This window comes from Lycorma delicatula, chromosome 2 (assembly GCF_047948215.1).
Source record: "Lycorma delicatula isolate Av1 chromosome 2, ASM4794821v1, whole genome shotgun sequence".
Classification (NCBI taxonomy): Eukaryota; Metazoa; Arthropoda; class Insecta; order Hemiptera; family Fulgoridae; genus Lycorma; species Lycorma delicatula.
This window is the reverse complement of record NC_134456.1, coordinates 234749329-234772070: the sequence shown is the minus strand read 5'-3', so window position 1 is coordinate 234772070 and position 22742 is coordinate 234749329. Positions and strand designations below refer to the sequence as shown.

At 30.5% G+C, this 22742-nt stretch overlaps 1 protein-coding gene across 1 annotated transcript in view; it reads right to left on the bottom strand.

Annotated features, from left to right (window-relative positions):
* The window catches only part of Lamp1 (lysosome-associated membrane glycoprotein 1), a 49959-nt gene that overhangs the window by 20058 nt on the left and 7159 nt on the right, over positions 1–22742 (bottom strand). Inside the window, exon 2 of the mRNA XM_075357395.1 lies at positions 2077–2474. Within this exon, the coding sequence (XP_075213510.1) occupies positions 2077–2474 (398 nt within the window). The remainder of the gene's footprint in view (positions 1–2076; positions 2475–22742) is intronic.

The window sequence follows — 22742 nt, the reverse complement described above, 5'->3', positions numbered from 1 at the left end:
ATACACAAAGACAAAAGAAATGATTGAACCAAAAACTGAAGAGGATACTTGGAACAAAATGAAACCTCTATTGTGCGAATTCAAATTGACTGGCTTAGCAACTTCATTTCTTGCCCTGCTGTTACAAACAATATGGGATATCTTGACTGAACACATGTTTTTTTACTATTACATGTAGAAGCTTTTCCAGATAGATTCTAAAATGGCACATGACACTCTGTTTCAGATTTATCTTAATTTAGAGGGCTATAGTAATTTCCAAATGGAATTAATACATTTATACCAACTCAAGCAGTACTGATTTGATGGAATGAGGTATTTTATTTTGTTCTTATTTACTGCTCCATGTTCTGACTTAGTTCCATGTATAATGACCATTTTTTTTTCTAATGTAATTTACATTTCTCACAACTTTTTTAGAATTTGAATTTTTTTTTAGTTTTATCAATTTGTAATATTTATGAACATAAAAAGAGTTTCATTTTCAAAACCTTTTATTAACACTCTTAACAATAATAAAATTAATTTAAAATTTCATCATCTCAATAAAAACTCCTTTTTCCACTTTCACCTGCGAATACTTGTAAGAGTAGCTACAGTTCACAACCAATTTGTAAATCTTTCAAATTCTTTACAATTCATAATTAACTGACTGACTCTTTTACCTTTTTAGTGTGATGAGTAATTTTTCTCTTTAGTTTTATAATTATTTCTAGATTGATTAAATCTATAATACTGTATTCTGGAATCACCACTAAAATTACAATTCTTTTGTTAAAATTGTTTTAAATTTAATCAAGTATATAATTCCTGTTTTCCCTATTTTTGATAGTAATATACATGGACTGTTAAACAATTAGGACAAACTAAAAAAAAAAAAAAAGTTATTCAATGACTATCAAACCAACCAACATAATCCCTGGCTACGTTTAGGCACTGGTCCCATGTTTCTTATTCCAGTAATTCTTCACCTTTGTGTCCAAGCCATTCCTGACCTGTTAGTTAATTGTTGAACTTGGCACCACATAATAACTGTTTGAGAGGACCAAACAACCCCCAAAATAATATCTGATTGTGCAAGATCAAGACTGTAAAGTGAACGCGGGATATGTCTTCCATTTGACTTTTGAATAGTTTTAAGTGTCTTTTGAGCAGTATGGGGGTGGGTGTTTCATGCAAAAGAATTATGCCTTTTGAGGGAGAACTGGTGTGCAGGCAGCACTGCTGTCTGCCAAGCTTGTTGGATTCAATCTTATTATAACACACTACTGTAAGATACATCCTAGTCGCCAAGCTTGTTGGATTCAATCTTATTATATTATCATAAGAGGTGATAAATTATGGCAAGCAGTATGTTGAGACACAGCTCCTGACGGTTCACTTGGCTCTGTACCACACACAGCTCCTGGTGATTCATTTGGCTCCACCTATACTATAGCCAGCTCAACACTAGAAACTGCCAGTCTCATCTAGTCTCTATCTATCATTTGAAGACTATTCAGTCAAAACTACACATCATACAGTAGACATGTAAATACATTAAATTATATATATTTTTCAACAATGTAATACTAATTAAATTAAATCGTGAATATTTTAATATAAAATTGTTAATTTGAATCAGTATTTGTTTATTTACTGTCCACTTAACATAAACAAAACAACCAGGACATTTCCTCCTTATTGTGGGTATCACTTTATTTTCTAGCATGTCACAATGATACTCTGTGCTGATTGGACATTGTTCATATAAATAATCACAATACATAGTCCAAAACACTGTTAGCATCACTACCACTTACTAAATGTTGACAGATGTCTGACACAGACATTTGGCAACAGATCAAAACACAGGATCTGTTGATCTGATCAAGTACTTTGTGAAAAGAAATGCTAAACTATACCGGTTCAATTCAATGTAAACTAAACAAGAAAAAGGTAATTAAGAGCAGCGAGGCTTTTTCTCAATTTATATTTTAGCACTTTCTTAATTTTGTACTTTGGGAACTGAAATCATTCCCTAATCGCACTTTAATTTTTAAATTTATCAATAAATACTGATTAAAACTGCTTTACCTGTTTGGTTTTGTTCCCGTAAGTAGCATGTATTGCTATTTTGCTCTTCATTTTAATGCAAGTCTTATTATTTTCGGATACTATCCATATGTCTTCAGTAGGCTTTGGTGGAGGAACAGGGGCTGGAGTTGTAGGAGCAGGGGCTGGAGTTGTAGGAGCAGGGGCTGGAGTTGTAGGAGCAGGGGTTGTGGGCGGAGGTGGAGTCGTGGTAATTGGGATTGGGGTAGTGGGCTGAGCAGATTGAGTTATTGGAGGTTTTGGAGTAGTATGCGTTGTTGAAGGAGCCTCAGTGCTTGTATTAGTGGTATTTTTTGCAATATCTGATAGACTGACACTGGTAACAATATCATTTGTAGAAGCCACAGTTTTATTATCGGATTTGGCATCTTCAGCAGCAACTGAAAAAAAAGAAGACAAACATTCATTTGGATTAAAAAATTGTATTATTAAAGAAACCATTTAACATACCGCACAACTAATGAATAACTTGACATAACAAAATAAACATAAAACCGTTGAAAAAATTAAGGTTAAATCTTTGGGAATATTGATCAAAACCCTATGGGGGTATTCCATTTTAATTGAACAAATTTTCAAAAATTTCATTACATCACTATTTTTGATTTGATGATATCTGGTATATGATAACTACCCACCTTGTAGTGGCCAAAAAATATTTTTTTTTATCTTTAAAAAAATGTTTTCTTCGAGTAATAGACTACTTTTTAATTTGCCAAGGTAAAAATGGCCATTTTCATCACTTTTTCATGAGCTGTAGCATTCTTACATCGTACAGAGGGTCAAAAAGGAATTTTTGGAAAGTGAAGATTGAACTTCATCTTAGTGTATTTAAAATTCATTTTGTTACATAACCAAATCTCGTAATATTTACTGAAGTTGTTTGCAAAATTTTTTTTCTTCAAATTTTGGGCCCAAAATAAATGAAGGGCTTAGGGTAACAGGCCTGCGTTTTACCTTTTAACTTCTAGGTACTAGTTAGAAAAAAAAATTGGACTGTTACTGTCTTTCATTAAAAAAAAAAAAAAAAATGGCTGCCAAGTTGTACGATTTTGAAAATCTCATTTTTGGAGCCCAAAAACCAATGTAGGGCAGGTGGCAAAACTTTGAAATGTTTACAGCAGCAAGTACTGTATATGTACTTATTAATCATATTAAATTTATTTTGTTACCCAAAAGGGTTGACGAGTAATAAAATCATAACTACTAAAAACACAGTTCCTTCTAACTGTGAGCAATGTATCCAATAAGGTTTGCACAACATGTATTTTTTCAGATACTAATGTAGGCAAACTATACAAAATATTTTGATATATCTATAATGAGATAGCTTATATTCTAGATAGTTTGTTACTTAAAGTACGACTCATACATGTAATACAAAAGTGAATAGACATGCATGGACATAAATTTTTGCGTAATCCTGAATGTAATCATTATAGAAGGCTCAGTTACCGTTTTAATTTCAATGTGATATATGTTGAATTGTTGCTAATTTTAATACTGTGATTAGGTAATTTACACTTGTTTATAAAGTAATTTTATTAGCAGTGAACTTCTGTTTTATGTGATATCTTTTTTTTTTAATCTTATTAAGAGAAATTTTTATTTTAGTTGTAGAGAAACTTGTATAAGATAAGTGAGGTGCTGCCATTGGTAGTTTTATAATTTATATAAACTGTATTGTTATTGTAAGAACCCTTGCATTTTATAAAAACGGATTATGGGGTGTTCAATTGGCATTTACACTGAAACAGTACATCACAAATTGACTTACAATAGATCTTCAGTATTGCACAATGTATATACTGTTACGATACTGAACAGCAATTACATTGATATCTTTAAGTGGATGAACTGAAACAAAACATATTTGTACTTTTCATAAAATTGAGTATTTAAATAAATATTTTCATATTAATGGGAAAAGGTGGTCTGACTCATTTAGCTGTCACACTAAACCGGTTAAGCAATCTCTTTGAGAAATAGATATGATACTTTCAACAGGCAATCCAAATTTAAAATTAATTCTAGGCAAAGCACTGTGTACAAAATGCTTAAACAAAATACAAAAACCACAAAATGACACAGAAAGCGAACCGGAATGTTAAGATATATTTGAGCCTCAATGTGTTATAATCAAGTCTGTGAATAACACTTGTTCAGCACTTATTAAGGTCTATCCCCATTAAGGTTCAAAAATTATCGAGCAGCACAAAGGAACCAATTTAAAAAAATAAAGTTAGAAAAATAGCCATGTCAGTTACCAGTAAATTAAATGATTCCTTTGATTTAAATATTTCTACAGAAAGAACCAGTTTAGTTCCACAAAATTATGCTGATTTAGGTAGAGAATATGAAGAATTAATTATTAAAATGAAGGCAGTTACGTCAACCAAGGAAAAAATTAATATTTTAAGTTTATTACAAAGCAGCTGGAGCATTCAAAAAATTCAAAATGAATTTCCTGTTAGTCAGTATTTAGCCCGTCAATCCAAGTGGAGTTTTGTCACAAATCAGCAAAAAAAAACCCAGCCTTGTAATTGATGAAAATTTTATTAAATGTGTCAAAGATTTTTACCAGAATGATGAGCATAGCCGAATGATGCCGGGTGGCAAGAAGGATTGTGTCTCTCTAAGACAAATTGACAAGAAAAAAATTAATATTCAAAAAAGGCTTATCTCGTGTAACTTAAAAGAATTGTATACAAGCCTCAAAGAAAAACAATTTAAAAATTGGTTTTGCAAAATTTGCTATTTAAATTTTGTGTTCTGGCTGGTGGATCATATGTACTCATTGTGTGGTATGTTTACTCATCAACATTTAAAACATGCTATCTGTTCTAAAAATAAAATCAGATTATAAAATTCTCCTTTCAACCATGGAAAATGGTCCTTTCATATAGAAAATGAAATGTGCATGCTATCACAGTGTGAAAAATATCTAGGCACTAATTACTGCAGTAGAGCTGGGATGATTTTGATTCTGAAATTATATTCAAACTGTAGGTTTCTGTCGAGCATTGTGAACTAACTACTCAAATTCTTCCATGAGTACTTAGATAAACTTATTGAAAATTTAAATAATCTAAAAGGGCATCATTTTGTTGCAAAGAATCAGGCTAATTTCCTCAACATTAAAAGGAAAACTTGTTGGAGGGTGAATGTATTGTAATGGGAGACTTTTATCAAAATTTTCATTTTGTGATACAGGATGAAGTCCAGTCATATCACTGGTCAAAAACTTATGCCACAGTATATCCATTTATCATATATTTTAAAAAAGAAGGAAAATTACAAAGCCGAAGCTACTGTGTGATTAGTGAGTACTTGAAGCACAATACAACATTGTTCTTCTGCTTTCAAAACTAAGTTATATTATAAAGTTGTTACCACATGTTAAACAATTTTTTTAATTTTCTGATGGCTCCTCAGCCCAGTATAAAAACAAAAAAATTTCTTAAATTTGTGCTACCATCAAGATTTTAAAATTGCACCTGAATGGAATTTTTTGCCTCATACCATGGATAAGGACCATGTGATGGTATTGGTGGAACTGTAAGAAGGACTGTAACTAAAGCAAGCCTTCAAAGGAAAGTCAACAACCAAATTGAATGACAGTCAACAACTTTCTGAAATGTACAATTATTGCAAAGACAATATTAAAAATATAACATTTATTTTCTGCTCTAATAGGGATGTTCAAGAGACTGAAGAATAACTCAGTTCTCATTATCAAGTAATCACAACAGTCCCAGAAAGAAGAACCTTTCACAGCTATGTTCCAACAAATCAGAAATGTATTCTGAAAGTCTGGGCGACCTCTCAATCAGAAACATTTATTTTAATATCGGTACACAAGGAAATTAGTGTTTCTGATGATTGGTTTATAGGTTTACCAAAGCCAAAATGTAAAAATGATGTTTGCTGCCTATACAATGGGCAAGTGGTGGTTAGGCAAAGTCATTGAAGTCAAAAGCACGAAAATGAAGAGGAATATCAAATAACTTTTTCCATCCCCGGGGTCCTGATACTTCATTCACGAAATCAGAGGGATAATCAAATATGAGAAATATTTTAAAGATTCTCACGCCTTCAGAGCTTTTTCTATCAACTACTGGAAGAGGACACAACATTACACCAAATAAGAATGACGACTTATCAGTTCTACTCAATAAAAAAAAAATGGTAGGGACACTAAGTTATATTAGTTTGTTTCAAAAAGTGCAAGATTTATTCATAACTTCCATTAGCAGCATTAAAATAAGGTAAAGTGAACTGAACAACTTGTTATTGCATTTGAATTGTTTATCATTTTGTAATTGACTATTTATTTATTAATCATAAATTTATTCATTCTAATGAGTTCAGTTGTAATTTTTATCTGAAAAAACACATATCAGTATTTTTGGATATGTTGTTTAAGGTTAGAAGGATCGGCGGTGTTTTTAGCGGTTTTGTTGGCTTCATTATTCATCAACCCCTTTGAGTAACAAAATAGATTTTAGTGGGAAGGATTGCTTGGTAACCTAAAAAGAAGCAGTTGCTGAGACAGGTTATGAAGACTTCAATGGGCAAAGGTACATAAAGTGTGGACTACTGAGATGTGGAAAAAATTTAATTTTTTCAGACGAGACTCATTTCTTTGTCAAAGGGGAGAGAGTAGCCTACATTCGAAGTCAGCAGATGAGTAAAACTTTGCCAGTTAGATCACCTATATACAGAGGTGAACAAATTAATCCAAACAGTATTTTTAACAGAAAATTTTATTTTTAAAAGAAAAAATGTTTAATAGCCAAACTTACTCAAATTTAATAGTTTATAAGTCCTTCTTTGGTTTTGTTAATCTCATTAATCCTCTTTGGCATTGATTCCACTAAGGTAAAATAATCATTTTTAATTTCTTCATCTTGAAACCAAACCTGTATCACCGAATTAATAAGGTCAGTTTTTGAACTACAATTCATTTTCCAAAGTCTTCTTTTTAATACAGCCCATAAATTTTCAATGGGATTCAGGTCAGGGGAGTTCCCTGGCCACAAGGGCAATCAAATTTTTGGTTTTTGAAGAACTCTTTTGCTTTCTTTGATGTGTGACATAGTAGAAGGTCCTGTTGGAAAATGAGGTCTGGGCTCTTCTGCATAAGCGGGACTATTTTACTTTGGTGTATATTAATGTATTGGTCCAATTTCATCATCTCATCTACAGGCATAAGTGCTCCTGGCCTTCTTGTGAAACATTCCCAAAACATCTTTTTGGCTGGGTGTTTGTTACAGGTGTGCTGGTGTAGGTGTAGTAGGTTTGACTCATCTGCTGACTTACGAATGTAGGCTACTCTCTCCCCTTGGACAAAGAAATGAGTCTCGTCTGAAAAAAATTAATTTTTTCCACATCTCAGTAGTACACACTTTATGTACCTTTGCCCATTGAAGTCTTCATAACCTGTGTCAGCAACTGCTTCTTTTTAGGTTACCAAGCAATCCTTCCCACTGTCAACAATCTTCTACGAACTGTCACATCAGAAACATTAGTCCCACTGGCTCTCAAGTCTCTATTAAGGTCAACAGCTGACAATTGTGGATAATTTTGCTTTTTATTATTAATAATCAATCCTGTGCCAGTGTGGTTTTCTTTTTCCATCCACATTTTCCTTTTCTCTTTGGAGAGACAAAACCAATTTCCCTAACCTTTTCACGGTTTCATTTACAGTACCTAACCCCACACTACACTCACTGGCAATCTGTCTGAGTTATTTGTGTATGCTAGGACTGAGCAATAATTTTCGACTGCTTTTGCGGGGTTAGATCCATTGTATTAACTAGAAATGAATAACAAGCTTATAACAGAAACTCACAAGGTCACCAAAAACTAACTGACAATGAATTATAAAAGCACAAAAACCACTAATTCTGTTTGAATACGATCTAACAACATAACTTTAAACACCGAACAGTAAGCAGTCAGCCACAGAATGAGAATTCCCTACAACAAAACAAAAATTCCCTTTGTTCACTATTATATATATATATATATATATATATATATATACACACATGTATAATAGCGAACAAAAATTATTTTTAAACTTTCTAGTTACACTTAACAAGCAATTATCAATAATTCTCTATTTTAATAAAGTTAAAATTCTTTCAACTTCATTGATAATGTTTGTTATGTTATTTTGCACACAGCAAACATGTTTTGTCTTCAAAACATGCACACTATTAACTGATAGTACTGCTTTCAATAAAGCCAATACAATACCATTTGTATGTTATTGTAACATATAGATGTGTTTTTAATTATCATAATTTGCAAATCCATACAATTTATCACTTCATGTTGTTTTTTGAGAGAACTTACGCCATTATTTTCAACATTTTCTTAACTTTTTCTCAATAAATATATATAAATAACAGAAAGACAATTACTATCAATTGAAAAAATTTACTTCAATTTTTATTTCTTCAATGGCTCAATCAGAAAATGGTATTTAAATACTTGATCAAACAATCTTTATGAACCAAGGTTCTGGATGACTAGTTCAGACTTCAAAGAAAAATCTTCTTAATTGTCTAGTATTTGTATGTTTAAATGTATTTATGCACAGTTTGGAGGCTGTCTGATCTGAACACAACACAAGATGACAAGATTAAAAAATAAGAACCTTAAATCACTATATTTAATCCTCATATCTCATGCACACTTATATGTGAACATCAATTTAAATAGAATCTGACACCGATTATCATAGTATAATCTGCTAATTAAGTCTACCCTGCTGGTTTGTTATTCCTCCAATTTTCTACTAAAAATAAAATTTTACATGAATTATCGATCGTTGGAGAAAGATTGGGGAACAGAAATGACTAAAATTTATAAAGAGTGTGTGACTATAATGCAGGAATATTAGAATATACAAACATACAAATATACAGGAGAACACGTGTGAACTGATAATGTAAGTTCTAGATCAGGAAAACCACCATCGCTTGTGAAAGCACACCTTCAGCCTTAAATTATGAAAAGGGAAATTATTTCACTATATGATGTACAGTTAAGACATTCCTCGTGAAGAAATACACTAAGACCGATATACTATGCCTTGCAGGTAAACTGTATAAACATCTACTTACCAACAATGTATTGCACATTACAAATAGATGAGCACACACACACACACACACACACACACACACTCTTAACATAACAGGCCTTTTCCCCCTGTGAAATAAGTCTCATTTTCTACGCTATTTCTTCTTTTTTCTTAACAATATACACAGGCACAAACAAAATACATATGGTACTTCATAGACAGTTCTCTCTCTCTATCTCTCTCTCTCTCTTTTTCCCTCTCCTCAATTAATATCATGACACTGACCACTGAACAATTATAAAGTATTAAAACAATCATTATTTATACATAATCATAAGCTTACTCAAACCAATTCTTTTAAATAAATCAAGTATCAAATGTTTCCTAAATACTAATCAAATTATTATTTTTGTTACTACTTCTTTAGAGTAAGGTACTCATAGAATGTATTAATTGTAATTATCTGGTGATAAGTTAGAAGACGAATAACTCTCTTCATAACAGATGTAAAAATTATGGAAGGTGTTACTTTATTCAGAATCTTTAAAAAAATAAAATAAAACTTCTGAAATCTGACTACTTTTAAACCCAACTCCACTTGATATACACATAATTAGCATAAAAATTTAAAAATGACTTTTTATTGTCAAATAACTGATCATTTTTTATTTCCTCTAGCAAAATGTGGACATTTTTTAGGCAATGGTTTTCTGATTTGTAAGTTTTATCAGAGATAAAAATAAAAATTTTTATAAGTTAATGCCTTCATTTAATATGTTGTAGTTTGTCTCCCACCCAAAGAGTATATTACATAAAACATATTAAGCATCAAGCAAGTCATGTAATGTCAACAACTGGTCACATACACATTACATTGGTACTACTGGTTTTGTATTGCATTGTACAAGTACTATTAACTGATCAAATTCCTATTTATTTATAATCAATTAAGCATATTTAAAGTAAAATGACTGAATGAAGTTTTATAAGAACAAAGAATATTTCATAACCTATGAGAAAGTGTTCACAGGCATGTTTTTAGTTTGCAATTATAATAGGATAATCTCCTTCCTAATTTTTGATACTTTTAAACTTTAGAAATTACAAAAAAAAAAAATGTAGATGTAACACAAGGATATTATTTTCATACCACATGCACAAATTACTGGATCAAATTAGGAATAGTAAAGGAGAAAAAAAATAAAATGAATGCAGCCAATTTCATTTAACTAAAAAAAATAATGGTTTGTTAAAGAGAACACATTCTTCACATCATGTTAGACTTCCAGCATGTTTTTTTATTGATATTCATTTCTTCTTATAAACTTCAGCTTTTAAATAGCCCCAAAAAGAAATACACAAGCCTGAAAATCTTGATGGCTACCTAAAATTTCCGTCCCAAGAAATCAAATAAAGGAAACACTGTTTATAAGAGCATCCATTATGTATTCTCATGGAGTGTGATGTGGTACTATCTTGGTGGAAACACCTCATTGTTAAATGGTCTAAAATGTTTTGAAACTATCAGCATACTGCTAAGTTACACTATAACAATTTAATAAAAAAAAAGGAACAGGCCCAATAAATTCAATAACAGTCACTTCACATAAAACAGTTAACGTAAAGCAACGGGTGATCGTGCACAAGATAAGATTATTTGGAAGACCAGAATAATCTACATTTTGTTGGTTAATATACACAATTAAATGGAAATAAGTTTAATCTCATATATGAGGGTCATTCAATAATAATTAGAGATAAATTATTTACTCAATGATGTAATGCTACTTTTTTAATGTAATTCCTGGCTATATATAGGGATTTTTCCCATCACTTTTTCAGTTGTAAAGAACTGTTCAAATTTGTATCTGGGCGATTCTTGATCTGCTCACTGTTGCTAACTTGGTGCCACTTAAAACCTATTTGAGGACCAACCCCCCCACCAAAAAAAAACTGGTTTGAGATTGGCATTGTATGTTGTGCTTCCAAATTACAATAAATTGGACCTATATAGTACCAAAACAATGTTAGCATCACTTTACTGGCCGACATTTAGTTGTTTCCATTCCATAATCTAAAATTATTTTTACCCCACTCAAAATGATAAATCCAAGTTCAATAAATAATTATTAAATCTTCCACTAGACCCACCGAGTTGGTCTAGTGGTTAACTCGTCTTCCCAAATCAGCTGATTTGGAAGTCGAGAGTTACAGCGTTCAAGTCCTAGTAAAGCCAGTTGTTTTTACACGGATTTGAATACTAGATCGTGGATACCGGTGTTCTTTGGTGGTTGGGTTTCAATTAACCACACATCTCAGGAATGGTCGAACTGAAAATGTACAAGACTACACTTCATTTACATTCATACATATCATCCTCATTCATCCTCTGAAGAATTATCTAAACTGTAGTTACCAGAGGCTACACAGGAAAAGAGAAAGAAAGAAATCTTCCACTAAAAAAATGGCAACATATGGCAATGCAGAAATATTATTTAATGAATGAAAGGTCAAGAATACAGCCAGGAGTGGCTTTCCTACTACAAGGAAATACAAAAAGGAAAGTCATAACATTACTACTGGAATAAAAAGTTGACAGAAAAATGGGACAAGTACCTAAATATAGCCAGAATAATAATTTTTATAGACAATAATCTTTTTAATTATTGAACAGTTCATTTAAGTCAATGTAATGCATCTACCTATCTTCTCAAATTCAACTTTCAATTATTTTTTAAATAGATTAACACACTTTAAGGTAATTTTAAATTCTGACACTAGATGTCAGATAAATTAAAAAATGTAATTTACTCTACTGGAGAGTTCTTAATGTCTTGTACATTCTGATGTAATGAAGCACAAATTATTAATTCTGTTAAATACACGTAGTAGCATCTTGACCTTTCAATTGGAGGTACAGTGTTCAAATCTCAGTCAGGCATGGCATTTTTCATATCTTACAAAATCCCATTTTCATATTTCCATGTACAAGCTTTGAGCTTATGCGGTGAACAATTCATCAAACAATTTTACTTCAACTTTCTTAATTGTTAAAGACATTTATTTTAATTATTTGTTTTGCTGAAAAATAAAATACGAAATAAGTATCAAGGATTATGATTATGCTGTATAATCACCTGAATGATAAATATCTTTAACTAGCAATATAATTTTAAAAGGTTTTTTGTACTCATGATTTACAATGTAGAGTTGAGAAAAAATTTCATAATATATGAAAAAATGTAATTTTTTTCTGTTACAATTACAATTTTCAATAATTAAAATTGGTGTAATATGCATTAATAGCATGTTAGAATTAAAAATTGTATGTAAACAACATTTCTATATTTAAATAAATTTTTACTTTTACACACTTTTTTTAATTATGCTGGAAAAAATTCAGACAAGTTTTTGATGCAGTTGATAATTTGTAATGAGTATAATTTTGACCCATTTAGTTTGTTAGAAATGAAATACAAAACAGAAGTTTAAAATTGACAAAATATACTAAAATATTTTTGTACTGGTGAAAAGTTTTTCAGGTTGAATATATCAAGTTATTAGTAACATATACAAAATTATTGATATGTTAAGTTCGTTAAACTGAACATATCTTAGAAAGGAGAATTCAAAATACTTACACAATTCTTACAATTGGTGAACAACTATTTATATTACGTATTTCAATTTAGTTATTATACTGTCAACAATTCCTAAATAGAATTAATTCAGTTTGTTGGATAATTTTTAATATAACTCTAATAATTACTATACTCCCTCTATGAATCATCAGATCTTGCTGACTGTGAGGGGGCTTGAGTGCTCAGTGACACAGTGTAGCTGGACTAAAGATGCAACTGTATCAGAGGTATCTGTTGAGAGCCAGACTAAGGAATGATTCTTAAAAGAGGGAAGCAGCTCTTTCAGTAGTTCCTAAGGGCGTAAGTCAGGAGGACTTATATCATCACTCAATCTTCTGAGCACTGCACAGCTGAAAGCAATGGAAAACTACGGTTTTTTTTCCAAGAAAATGTAGCTCTCTGCATTTCATTTAACAAAGATGGAGGTGCCTTCCTTGGTAAAATGTTCCAGAGGTAAACTAATCCCCATTCTGATCTCAAGGTGGGAACTACTAAGGAAGGGGTCACCAAAAAATAAAAAAATAACATTCTTTGAGTCAGAGTATGGAAAGTTAAAGTCTAAAAATAAAGGTTGGTTGGTTATACAATTAATAAGAATTAGCGAGTTTTGGTGGGAAGAAGGTAACAACTTTTGGTCAGGTGATATTTAGAATTAACTCAGCATCAAATGAAGGTCAGGCAGGAGTAGGTTTTGTAATTGAACAAAAAGATAGGGAAGAAAGTTGAGTATTTCCAACAGCTTAGCGATAGAATCATTGTATTATGGATAAAATCAGACGCTAAACTGATAGCGCTGGTTTACAACTATATGCCATGATGATGATGATGAAATAGAATGTGTGTACAAAGAAACTGACAAAGCATTTTCTTTTTAATTGAAGAAAATCCAATTTTCTTCAATTTAATTGACAGAGCAATTAAACACATAAAATTGGATGAAAATTTAATAATAATAGGAGACTGGAATGCAAATGTCTAAAAAAAATTAGGAAGGAAGTATTGTGGGGGAATACGGGCTGGGCAAAAGGAATGAAAGAGGGGACTGACTTACTGAGTTTTACACAAAGTATAATTTAGTGATTGCCAACACCCAGTTTAAAAATCATAAAATAATATACACATGGAAAAAGCCTGGTGATACCGCAAGGTATCAGATAGATTATGTCATGGTTAAAAGATTTAGAAATCAACTCATCGACTGCAGAGCATATCCTACAGCAGACAACGATAGCAATAATAATTTAGTGATAATGAAATGTAGATTGGGGTTTAAAAACCCGAAGAAAAGGAATCAGATGAATCAATATAATTTAGAGAAGATTGAGAAAGGGGAGGGTAAAGAAGAATTTTGAGGAGGGCATTCCAAGAGGTCTGAGTAATAACGATAAGGTAGAAAATATAGAGAAGAATGGGAGAATATTAAAAAGAAAATTCTTAAATCAGCAGAAGTGAACTTAGGCGGAACAAAGAGAACTGGTAGAAAACCTTGGATATCAGGATATATTGCAGGTGATGGAAGAACATAGAAAGTATAAGAATGTTAGTGATGAAGAAGGTAAAAGGAATTACCAATAGTTTAGAAATACTATAAAAAGGAAGTGCAAATTAGCGAAAGAAGAGTGGATTAAAGGAAAGTGTTCAGAAGTGGAAAGAGAAATGATCATTGGTAAAATAAACCTAGCATACAGGAAAGTTAAGGAGAATTTTGTGGTACGTAAATTAAAATCCACCATGGAAGATTCAGAAAAATACTACAGATCAATAAACACTGCTATTACCTATCGCTTCAAAATAACATTATAAAAATATGAGCATAAAATCACTGTGGGAATAAAAAGGTGCAAGTCTTCATTTATAATCCAGTTATTAAAACATTTTAATGTATGAAAACCATAAATAATTTTGTTCAATAAAGGTGTAATTTGACAAAAGATTTTTTGATTTAAATGAATTAACGACAACGACACTGCTGAGGCAGTTAATCTACCAGAGTGCAATCCATACCTAGTAATCATCTTACCAGCTGATTAAATATAATCTTTTAATTATTTCACACTCATCATATAAAATGAATTAACAATTTGCATAGGCTAATGACAATGACTAACTTTATATGCAACTCAAGAAATCTATTTTATAATAATAAAGTCTGAAGAGAGATAAGTAACAGAAATAATAATTATCTTAGTGCTTCAATCTCCGTGGTGGATTACAGTTACCACTCATGCAGATGATGGATTCATATCCTATCAGACCTGAACTTTGCATTTACTACAAAATTTGTCTTTCTTAAGCAACTGAGAATTGAGGTACAATTATTGAAGTGATAAATGTGTGAGCATAAGTCACACTGACTTACTTTTAATTTATCTTTTCCTGTAATTAAATATTGTTAACTTAAATTTTATAATTTCGAACAAGTGTGTGAAAACTCCTGATACAATGAGACAAATACACACAAAAGCTGAACTGAATTTTAATAATGTAAATATCAACCACAAAAAAATAATGATAAATGAAAGTTTACAAAATATAATTTATTTATGATATTATTTTACGTTCTTTAATTGTCTTTTAAATAATATTAATTTACTACTAATATCAAATCTGTAGTAAAACTCTGATGAAACTAGTAACATTTAATATTTTTACAATGCAACTATATAAAACAGCACAGCTCTTTAAATTTTAATTAAATACTGCAACCTACAGGGGTACAAGGTAAGGCTTAGTAGTTGGGATGATAGAAGATATGATTGTGTTAAGTGGAAAGAGAGACAGCAAGACACATTAAAATTTTTGGGTTGGACTCCAATGTTCTCAACACAGCCGTCAAGTCCAAGAGCAATGATTTGCTAAAATTAAGTAAAAATAACGGATTATTAAGTAATGCATTAATTACATTTTTCAGTAGATATTACATTAGTTTACAACACATTAACCCAGCAACTCCATTGACTGGATAACTGATACAGTTCTCAGAATGCAATAGAAAAATGCTTCTTATCAATAACCAATGTGAAAATCTTAAAATCTTATTTACACTATAAGATAATATACACTATATATATATATATATATATATATATATATATATAATATATATATATATATATATCAACCTTAAAGGAACACATTCTGCAATGATTAAAACTGTAAATTACTTGAAGCAGATATGTTAAATGACATTTATTACAACACTGTTTTCTGGTACAACTCACACATAGTCCAAAGTATTACTAAAAATTCGTTGATTTGGGCAAATAAACAGCTTTCTGGAACAAAAATTTGGAGCGCAGCATTTTATCAACAAATATCTGGAAATGATATTTATCCTTAAAACCTCAAAGTTTCATTGCATGCAATGTTATGTAAAAAGAATAACTTTTTGTGATTGGATTCCCATGTTAAAATGACTACGTGAATCAGAGCGATTATGATGAACTTAGATAAAGAACAATGCTGTAACACTTTGAAATCAAGTTATGGATGCAATGTCTCATTAAAAAAGTTAGTATATACTACAAATAATGTTCAAAAAACCGTTTTATATATATTTGATAACATATTTCACTATCAACCTAGTTAAAATTCCTATTATTGCAGCAGTTATCCCTTGACATACTTAATATTTTAAAGAATCCTAATTTTTTTTTATCTCTAGCCTCACTAGGACAATATATATTAGCTTTAAAAAATAATATGCATAAATATTTTCTTCTAAAGATAAGAAATAACATTTATCTGTTAATGCTGCAATATGTGTGTAATATAGAATCAAATAACAAAGGATATCATAATGTAATGCCTATTTGGCCATATGGTAGATTAATACTCGGCCAAGATAATAATTATCAAATGTTTTAAGCAACCAACACAAGGAAATATTAACAATGATTTATTATAACAGTTATTAAAAAAACATTTATTTAAGGAAATGAATTATATTTTATTGTTAATAAGTTTTATCTTGAAATTCAATCTAAAAACCCCCCATAGAATGATTCATTTATTAAAATTAAAAACAACCTTTTTTGTTAGTAATGTATAATTTCTTTCCAAGTTTAGAAAGAACAATAAAGTGTTTATTTCATCTAATGGGCAAAAAACTAAGATTATAACCAATAACAATGGTATCTCTGTTAATATGCAACCAGGTTAAAACCTTGAACCAAGATTTATAGTTTTCCAAACAAGAAGGGGACTTTAAATAATTTTGTTATTTAACCTTTTCCCATCACAATGGCGGTTGATTAGCGCTCCGGGAAAATATGTTTGTATCAGATTGCCTCCCTTCATATTCTTATGCTACCCTCTTGTGAAAAAAATTTCAAAAAATTACAGTATGTTAAAGAGATTTAACAGATTCTGACAAAAAAAACCGTTACGATTGGATATTTTTTATGCCTGTAACAACAAAAATATTGAAACAGTACAAAAATTACGATAATTTAATTGCAGGATTTTTTTGCGCATTTCTACCGCGTTTTTTATTAGCGAAAATTTTTTTTTGTCTTTATGAAACATACTTTGCTGATTTTAAAAATAATACTTTCAGGCAAATCGGTTGAAAATTGGGCAAAATATGATGAAAAACCCGTGTCATAAATCACATATGTTAGTATAAGTGAAAAGAGATTGAGAAAACTACGTTTTATAAAGATTCCCACCACTTAAAAGGCTATTCAGATTGACAAAAAAACAACTTTTACTGTATACTGTTACTCATTACGAATCGTTAATCGTTTCATATTTACCGATATCGTTTGTCAGAAAAGATATTTTAGACCTCAAGTAAGAGTGACATATTTATGACCACAACAACCTTTTTTTTTTTTTTTGTTTGTGCCGAATTACATAATTTATTTTGTGTTTCAATACATCGATATGTTGCTAATATAACAAGCTATTTTTGTAAATAATAAATAAATTCGTACCCTCATAGCAATTATAATACACAAGTCACACACACACACACAAGCACATTTCTGAGAAAAAAATGGGTCATATTCTTTCTAGTCTAAATAAAATATTTTACATCGTATAAACCTCGTTCAAATTTTGTAATAAAACTGATTCCTTTGTGAATATAACAAAATAACAAACTTAGATACCATATAAAATGATTTTGTAACAGCGTTTTAAAACTGACGCCGTAGATAGCCAGTTTAATGGCTACATGATCAGAAAAGGTTAACTGTAAATAAAAATGAACAACTTAAAAAGAAAAGTTAGACAAATATATAAAAAATAACTTTCAACTTTTTAATTAGACACCAAATTAAGGATCGGTAAGGTAGTCTATTTTATTTTTATCGATAATGTGAATAAGAGGTCTACAACAAACCGCGTTATGAAATAAACAATTTGCATTCAAGAGATGCCAAAGCAAGAAGAAACCTACACATCTTGATGTTCTTAAATTCTATAAACCAACTTTTGTAAAAATCTTTATCGGCCATAACACTATATACCCGAGACATCAGCCTATGAAATGAAATCTAAAATGATCAGCTATGGTTCCACACAACTTTTACAGACATACACACTTTAAAAATGCCGGTTAGGTAAATAATTTTTCATACGTTACAAATTTCCATTTGGGTTAACGACACCATAGCAGTTGACCTCAATCCCATAAAAAAAAACCAATTATAATCAATCTTTACAATCGCATAACACTAATAAAGTCTAGTAAAAGATTTATTAAGAAATAAGTTAAACAGAACTGTAGTATTTTGGTTTAACAAAACATTTGACTAATAACAAACGCAAAAAACAGAGTACACCTTACAGACAATTTTTTCTGTTAAAATACTGTGATGAATAAAAAAAAAATAACACAAATTCTACTATACAGTTGCTACTGATAATATTCATACAATTAATTCTGCTTACTTGATTTTATTCTCCGGTTAATTACTTCCTTCTCTAAAACCATTTGAATTTCATTAAGTGAATAAACTTGTTTTATTATTTCATAAATTACGATCTAATTGTTGTAATCGGTTAACATAATTTGGATCTTAATTCAATGAGAGTTGGCACTTCTCCAATTGCTTCTCGCATTTGAGTTTCTTTCACTTCTGAAATAGAAGTATCGGCATGCATTTCCAGAATCTCTTTTTGTAAGTCATATTCAGCTTAACAATCTTATTCTTCATTAAATTTTCCAAACTTTTATCGGTTATGTTTGTTCTTGTATTAGTTAACCTAGCTCCGAACACCTTCACTTTCAATTTAGTTATTATGCATGAAACAATAAGGGCAGACAGGAACTGATAACATCGGCGGTTAGAAATATAGAGAATGTATAAAGAACAAGTATTCTTATTCGGTCCGTATGAAAAACCGCATCACCAAGTAAAACCAAAAATACATGAATCGGAGATGATAATTACTGGATACAGAAATTATCAGAATCATAAATATTCAAGGATTTTGACTAAATACAAAACTTGATGGTCACTGTTGTGTTAGGGAGCGGTAGACTTGAAGAATAATTATATAATGGTGATTCACTATATGTAATTACTATGTTTTAGCAATCTAATATAATAAGCAACAACAAAAACAAAAAAAATAAACATCTTCAAATCACCGATACAGAAATTTCTACTTTTCACACTGACAACTTTTTTCATGCAAATTATCTGGAAAACATCAAGCGCAAATTGGAGGAAATTCTTCTTTAAAATAAAAAAAATTGACTAAACTGGTCAACCTTAAAAAACGGTTTGAATAAAAACCAGATAAAAATGGAAAACCTTTGGTTAATTAAATCTTATAAGTCGCTGTTTTGTATATATATATATATATATATATATATATATATATGTTTTTTAAAATGTTGGTGCCACTCGATCTGAGAAAATTTTTCTGAAACCGAACTTTTAATTTTTTTTAGTGGTATAAAGATTTGGATAAAACAGTGGTTTTTCTAACATCTTTACATTAATATCGCTTATAAAACTACTATGTATACGATAACTCGATCACGTTGGCCTCCTGAATGAATGCATGTTCTATAGGGCCACACACGTCATGTGGCGCTGACTGGATTCAATGATTGTCACAGTAAACCAATATTAGTTAACGTGCAATTAATTACTTTATTATGAAAATTATTATTACTTTTACAATATACTTCTTATCTAACACATTTTAATCCTGTATTTATGCTTTTTATTCTAAATATACTGTCGAAAAATTGGGCACGAATTTTTACAGTATATCTATATCTCCATGCTAAAAAAACCATACATAATTCCATTTTAGGACAGTACAAATTAGAAATTTTTTTCTTTAAAAAATGTACCTTATGTATACCTGCTGTTTTTTCATCATTACAAAAATGAAGAGCTCTCATAATTACCATATATCTATTCTGACCCGTATAATTACAGAAAACCAGTTAATTAAATGATGGGCACACTAATAACCTTTTATCGGGTACAACTTTATGTTGCCCAAGTGTAAACAAGTCTCAGAAATATGCAAAATTTGTTTCTGTCACAATTTCACATTTAGCATGATTAATTTTTGATCTAAGACATCTGCATAATTATTCGTTTCATTAACAGCAAAGTTCAAAAACTTATCATCAGCTAGTAATTGAAAATAGTTTATCGGCTTACCGATAATTGGAACGGGAATACTAAGACCAGGATTTTTAAGAAAATTACCGGACCGATCTTACGCATTACTGATATAGTGAATACGGTTACTTGCCGCTCTTGAATTTGTTGCACATCATGTGGTTTTTGGTACAGGTATATTTGTATTGTCATTTTGAGTTTTATGAATATCATTGTCATCGGTTTCAGTTTCTCAGTGTATAATTTGCACAGAGAGCATCAGAAAGATTTTCATCTTCGCACAAATCACTTTCACTACCCAATTTGACATCACTGTCATCTAAATATCCATATTCAGTGTATCTTTCGGTACTACATTCACTGCTACTACTCTCATTTTCCAAAATATGTTTTAGTTCTTCTGTAGATTTTTTTTAACATAAAATCGTTTCTTCACCGAGTAGGACCCAGGATTTCACCATCAACCGTTATGAAAATAATGGAAAAACTTTGGGACCGCAAACAATTTTATAATACTAAGCGTTTAACTAATATCTCACAAAGTTTAACAGCTGAACTGAAACATCAACAGAAGTAGAATACGCATAGGCCTCCAGATGGTATAAACAACCCCTGATACAACTGTCTAGGGCCGCCAACTGGCAGCTGTGGCACTCAACAATAATTAGGTAAATAAAAGCTTTTATTAATTTTCATATCCTCCTTTCAAATTTTTGTTTAAAGATTAAGAAAACTCACAAAAAATCTACAGAAATTAATCGTGCAATAATGATGATTTTAGCTAAGGCAGTACAGACGAGGATAGTGTAAACTGCCAGCATTAGCTACAGTTATTAAATAAAATATTTAGATTGATAAAACAGTTACAAAACGTAGTTTTGGAGTTACACCAGAGTGTAATTCAAGAAATGAAATGAAGTTTTATTCTTCAAATAGTAAATTTAATGACTACACGCACAAAATTTATTAAGAACTTAAAAAAAAATTTCCAGCAACAAAAAGTTGGTCTTTTTTCAAACTTAAACAAGTTTGAAGAAGAAAATTACACTTAAAAGTACATTTTTTGGGGATCTATCAATCCAGATGGATTTAAACAGGGACATGACATGATTTTACGAATGGATGTCCATTGATCGGTGGACATATTCAGCGGGATGTAAGGAATTTAAACCATTATATCTATAAATAGATATCACCAGTACAATTTCAGAAAACAGTATTCTACATTTATGTTTGAGCAAAGAGCCAAGCATCAGTCAAGTTTTGTTAACGGTTAGAAATCATACACTACACTTTGGAAACTGGAGTAACCTTTATGTGCACAGTCTGTGCTGACAATATCATTAACAAACCCGTAGTAATTGGAGGACCAGTATGAAATTTGAAATTAACAAAGGTACATTTACATAATGAAAATGTAATTTTGACCATATACTGTCTCAGCAGTGTGTCTTCAATGCTTACTACTAAGAAAATAAGAAATGTTTCTTGATTACGATGTAAGACAGAAGCTTGCAAATTTAAATGCCTTTCATAACAAATTACATAAAAGAGGATTTACAATTATTTTCAATGAACGACACACATATTGGAGAAATGCAAACCTGCCATGAAAATATGTCACCAAACAGTTACATTTGCAAAATTTTGTAGATCCACAAACAGGAGCTCAACACAAATTACAGAAAATACACGGGAATTCGCAAAACACACCGTGATGCTGTACAGATAGAGAAATGATAGATTCGAGTTCATGTGGCATCACAATCTTGGAGATCGCAATTTATTCAAGAACGCTACTGACATTGCTGCTTAGGGAATAAAAAATCAATGTTTAAAGTAATATAACTAAAAATGGGATCAGCCAAAAACTACAATTTCAAATACCTCCACAGATAACATTAGCAGTAGCAAAACATTTTTTTTTAACTTAATATAATTCGTAAAATCATCCATTAGTTACAGAACATTATTCTACAGACCGTGAATTAAAGTAAACCAGTTAAAAACCAAAATTAGTAATTCTTACTTAATTTTAATTTAATAACTTATTCTTTTTTTCATGAAAGTTCACAATTTCATTTTATATTTTCAGCATTTTCAGTGAATGAAACCAGATGTAAATATTAAGCAATGACTATATTTGTATTTAATCGAAATTCTAAGTATGTATTGACAAATGAAATTATATAACTTATCATATTTTAATTTTTACATTATCAAATGTTACTTATATCACAACAAAATGTGGTTTTAATGCCAAATTAGCCATAGCTACTAAAGGTATCAATCGCTAAAATATTTATACATTTT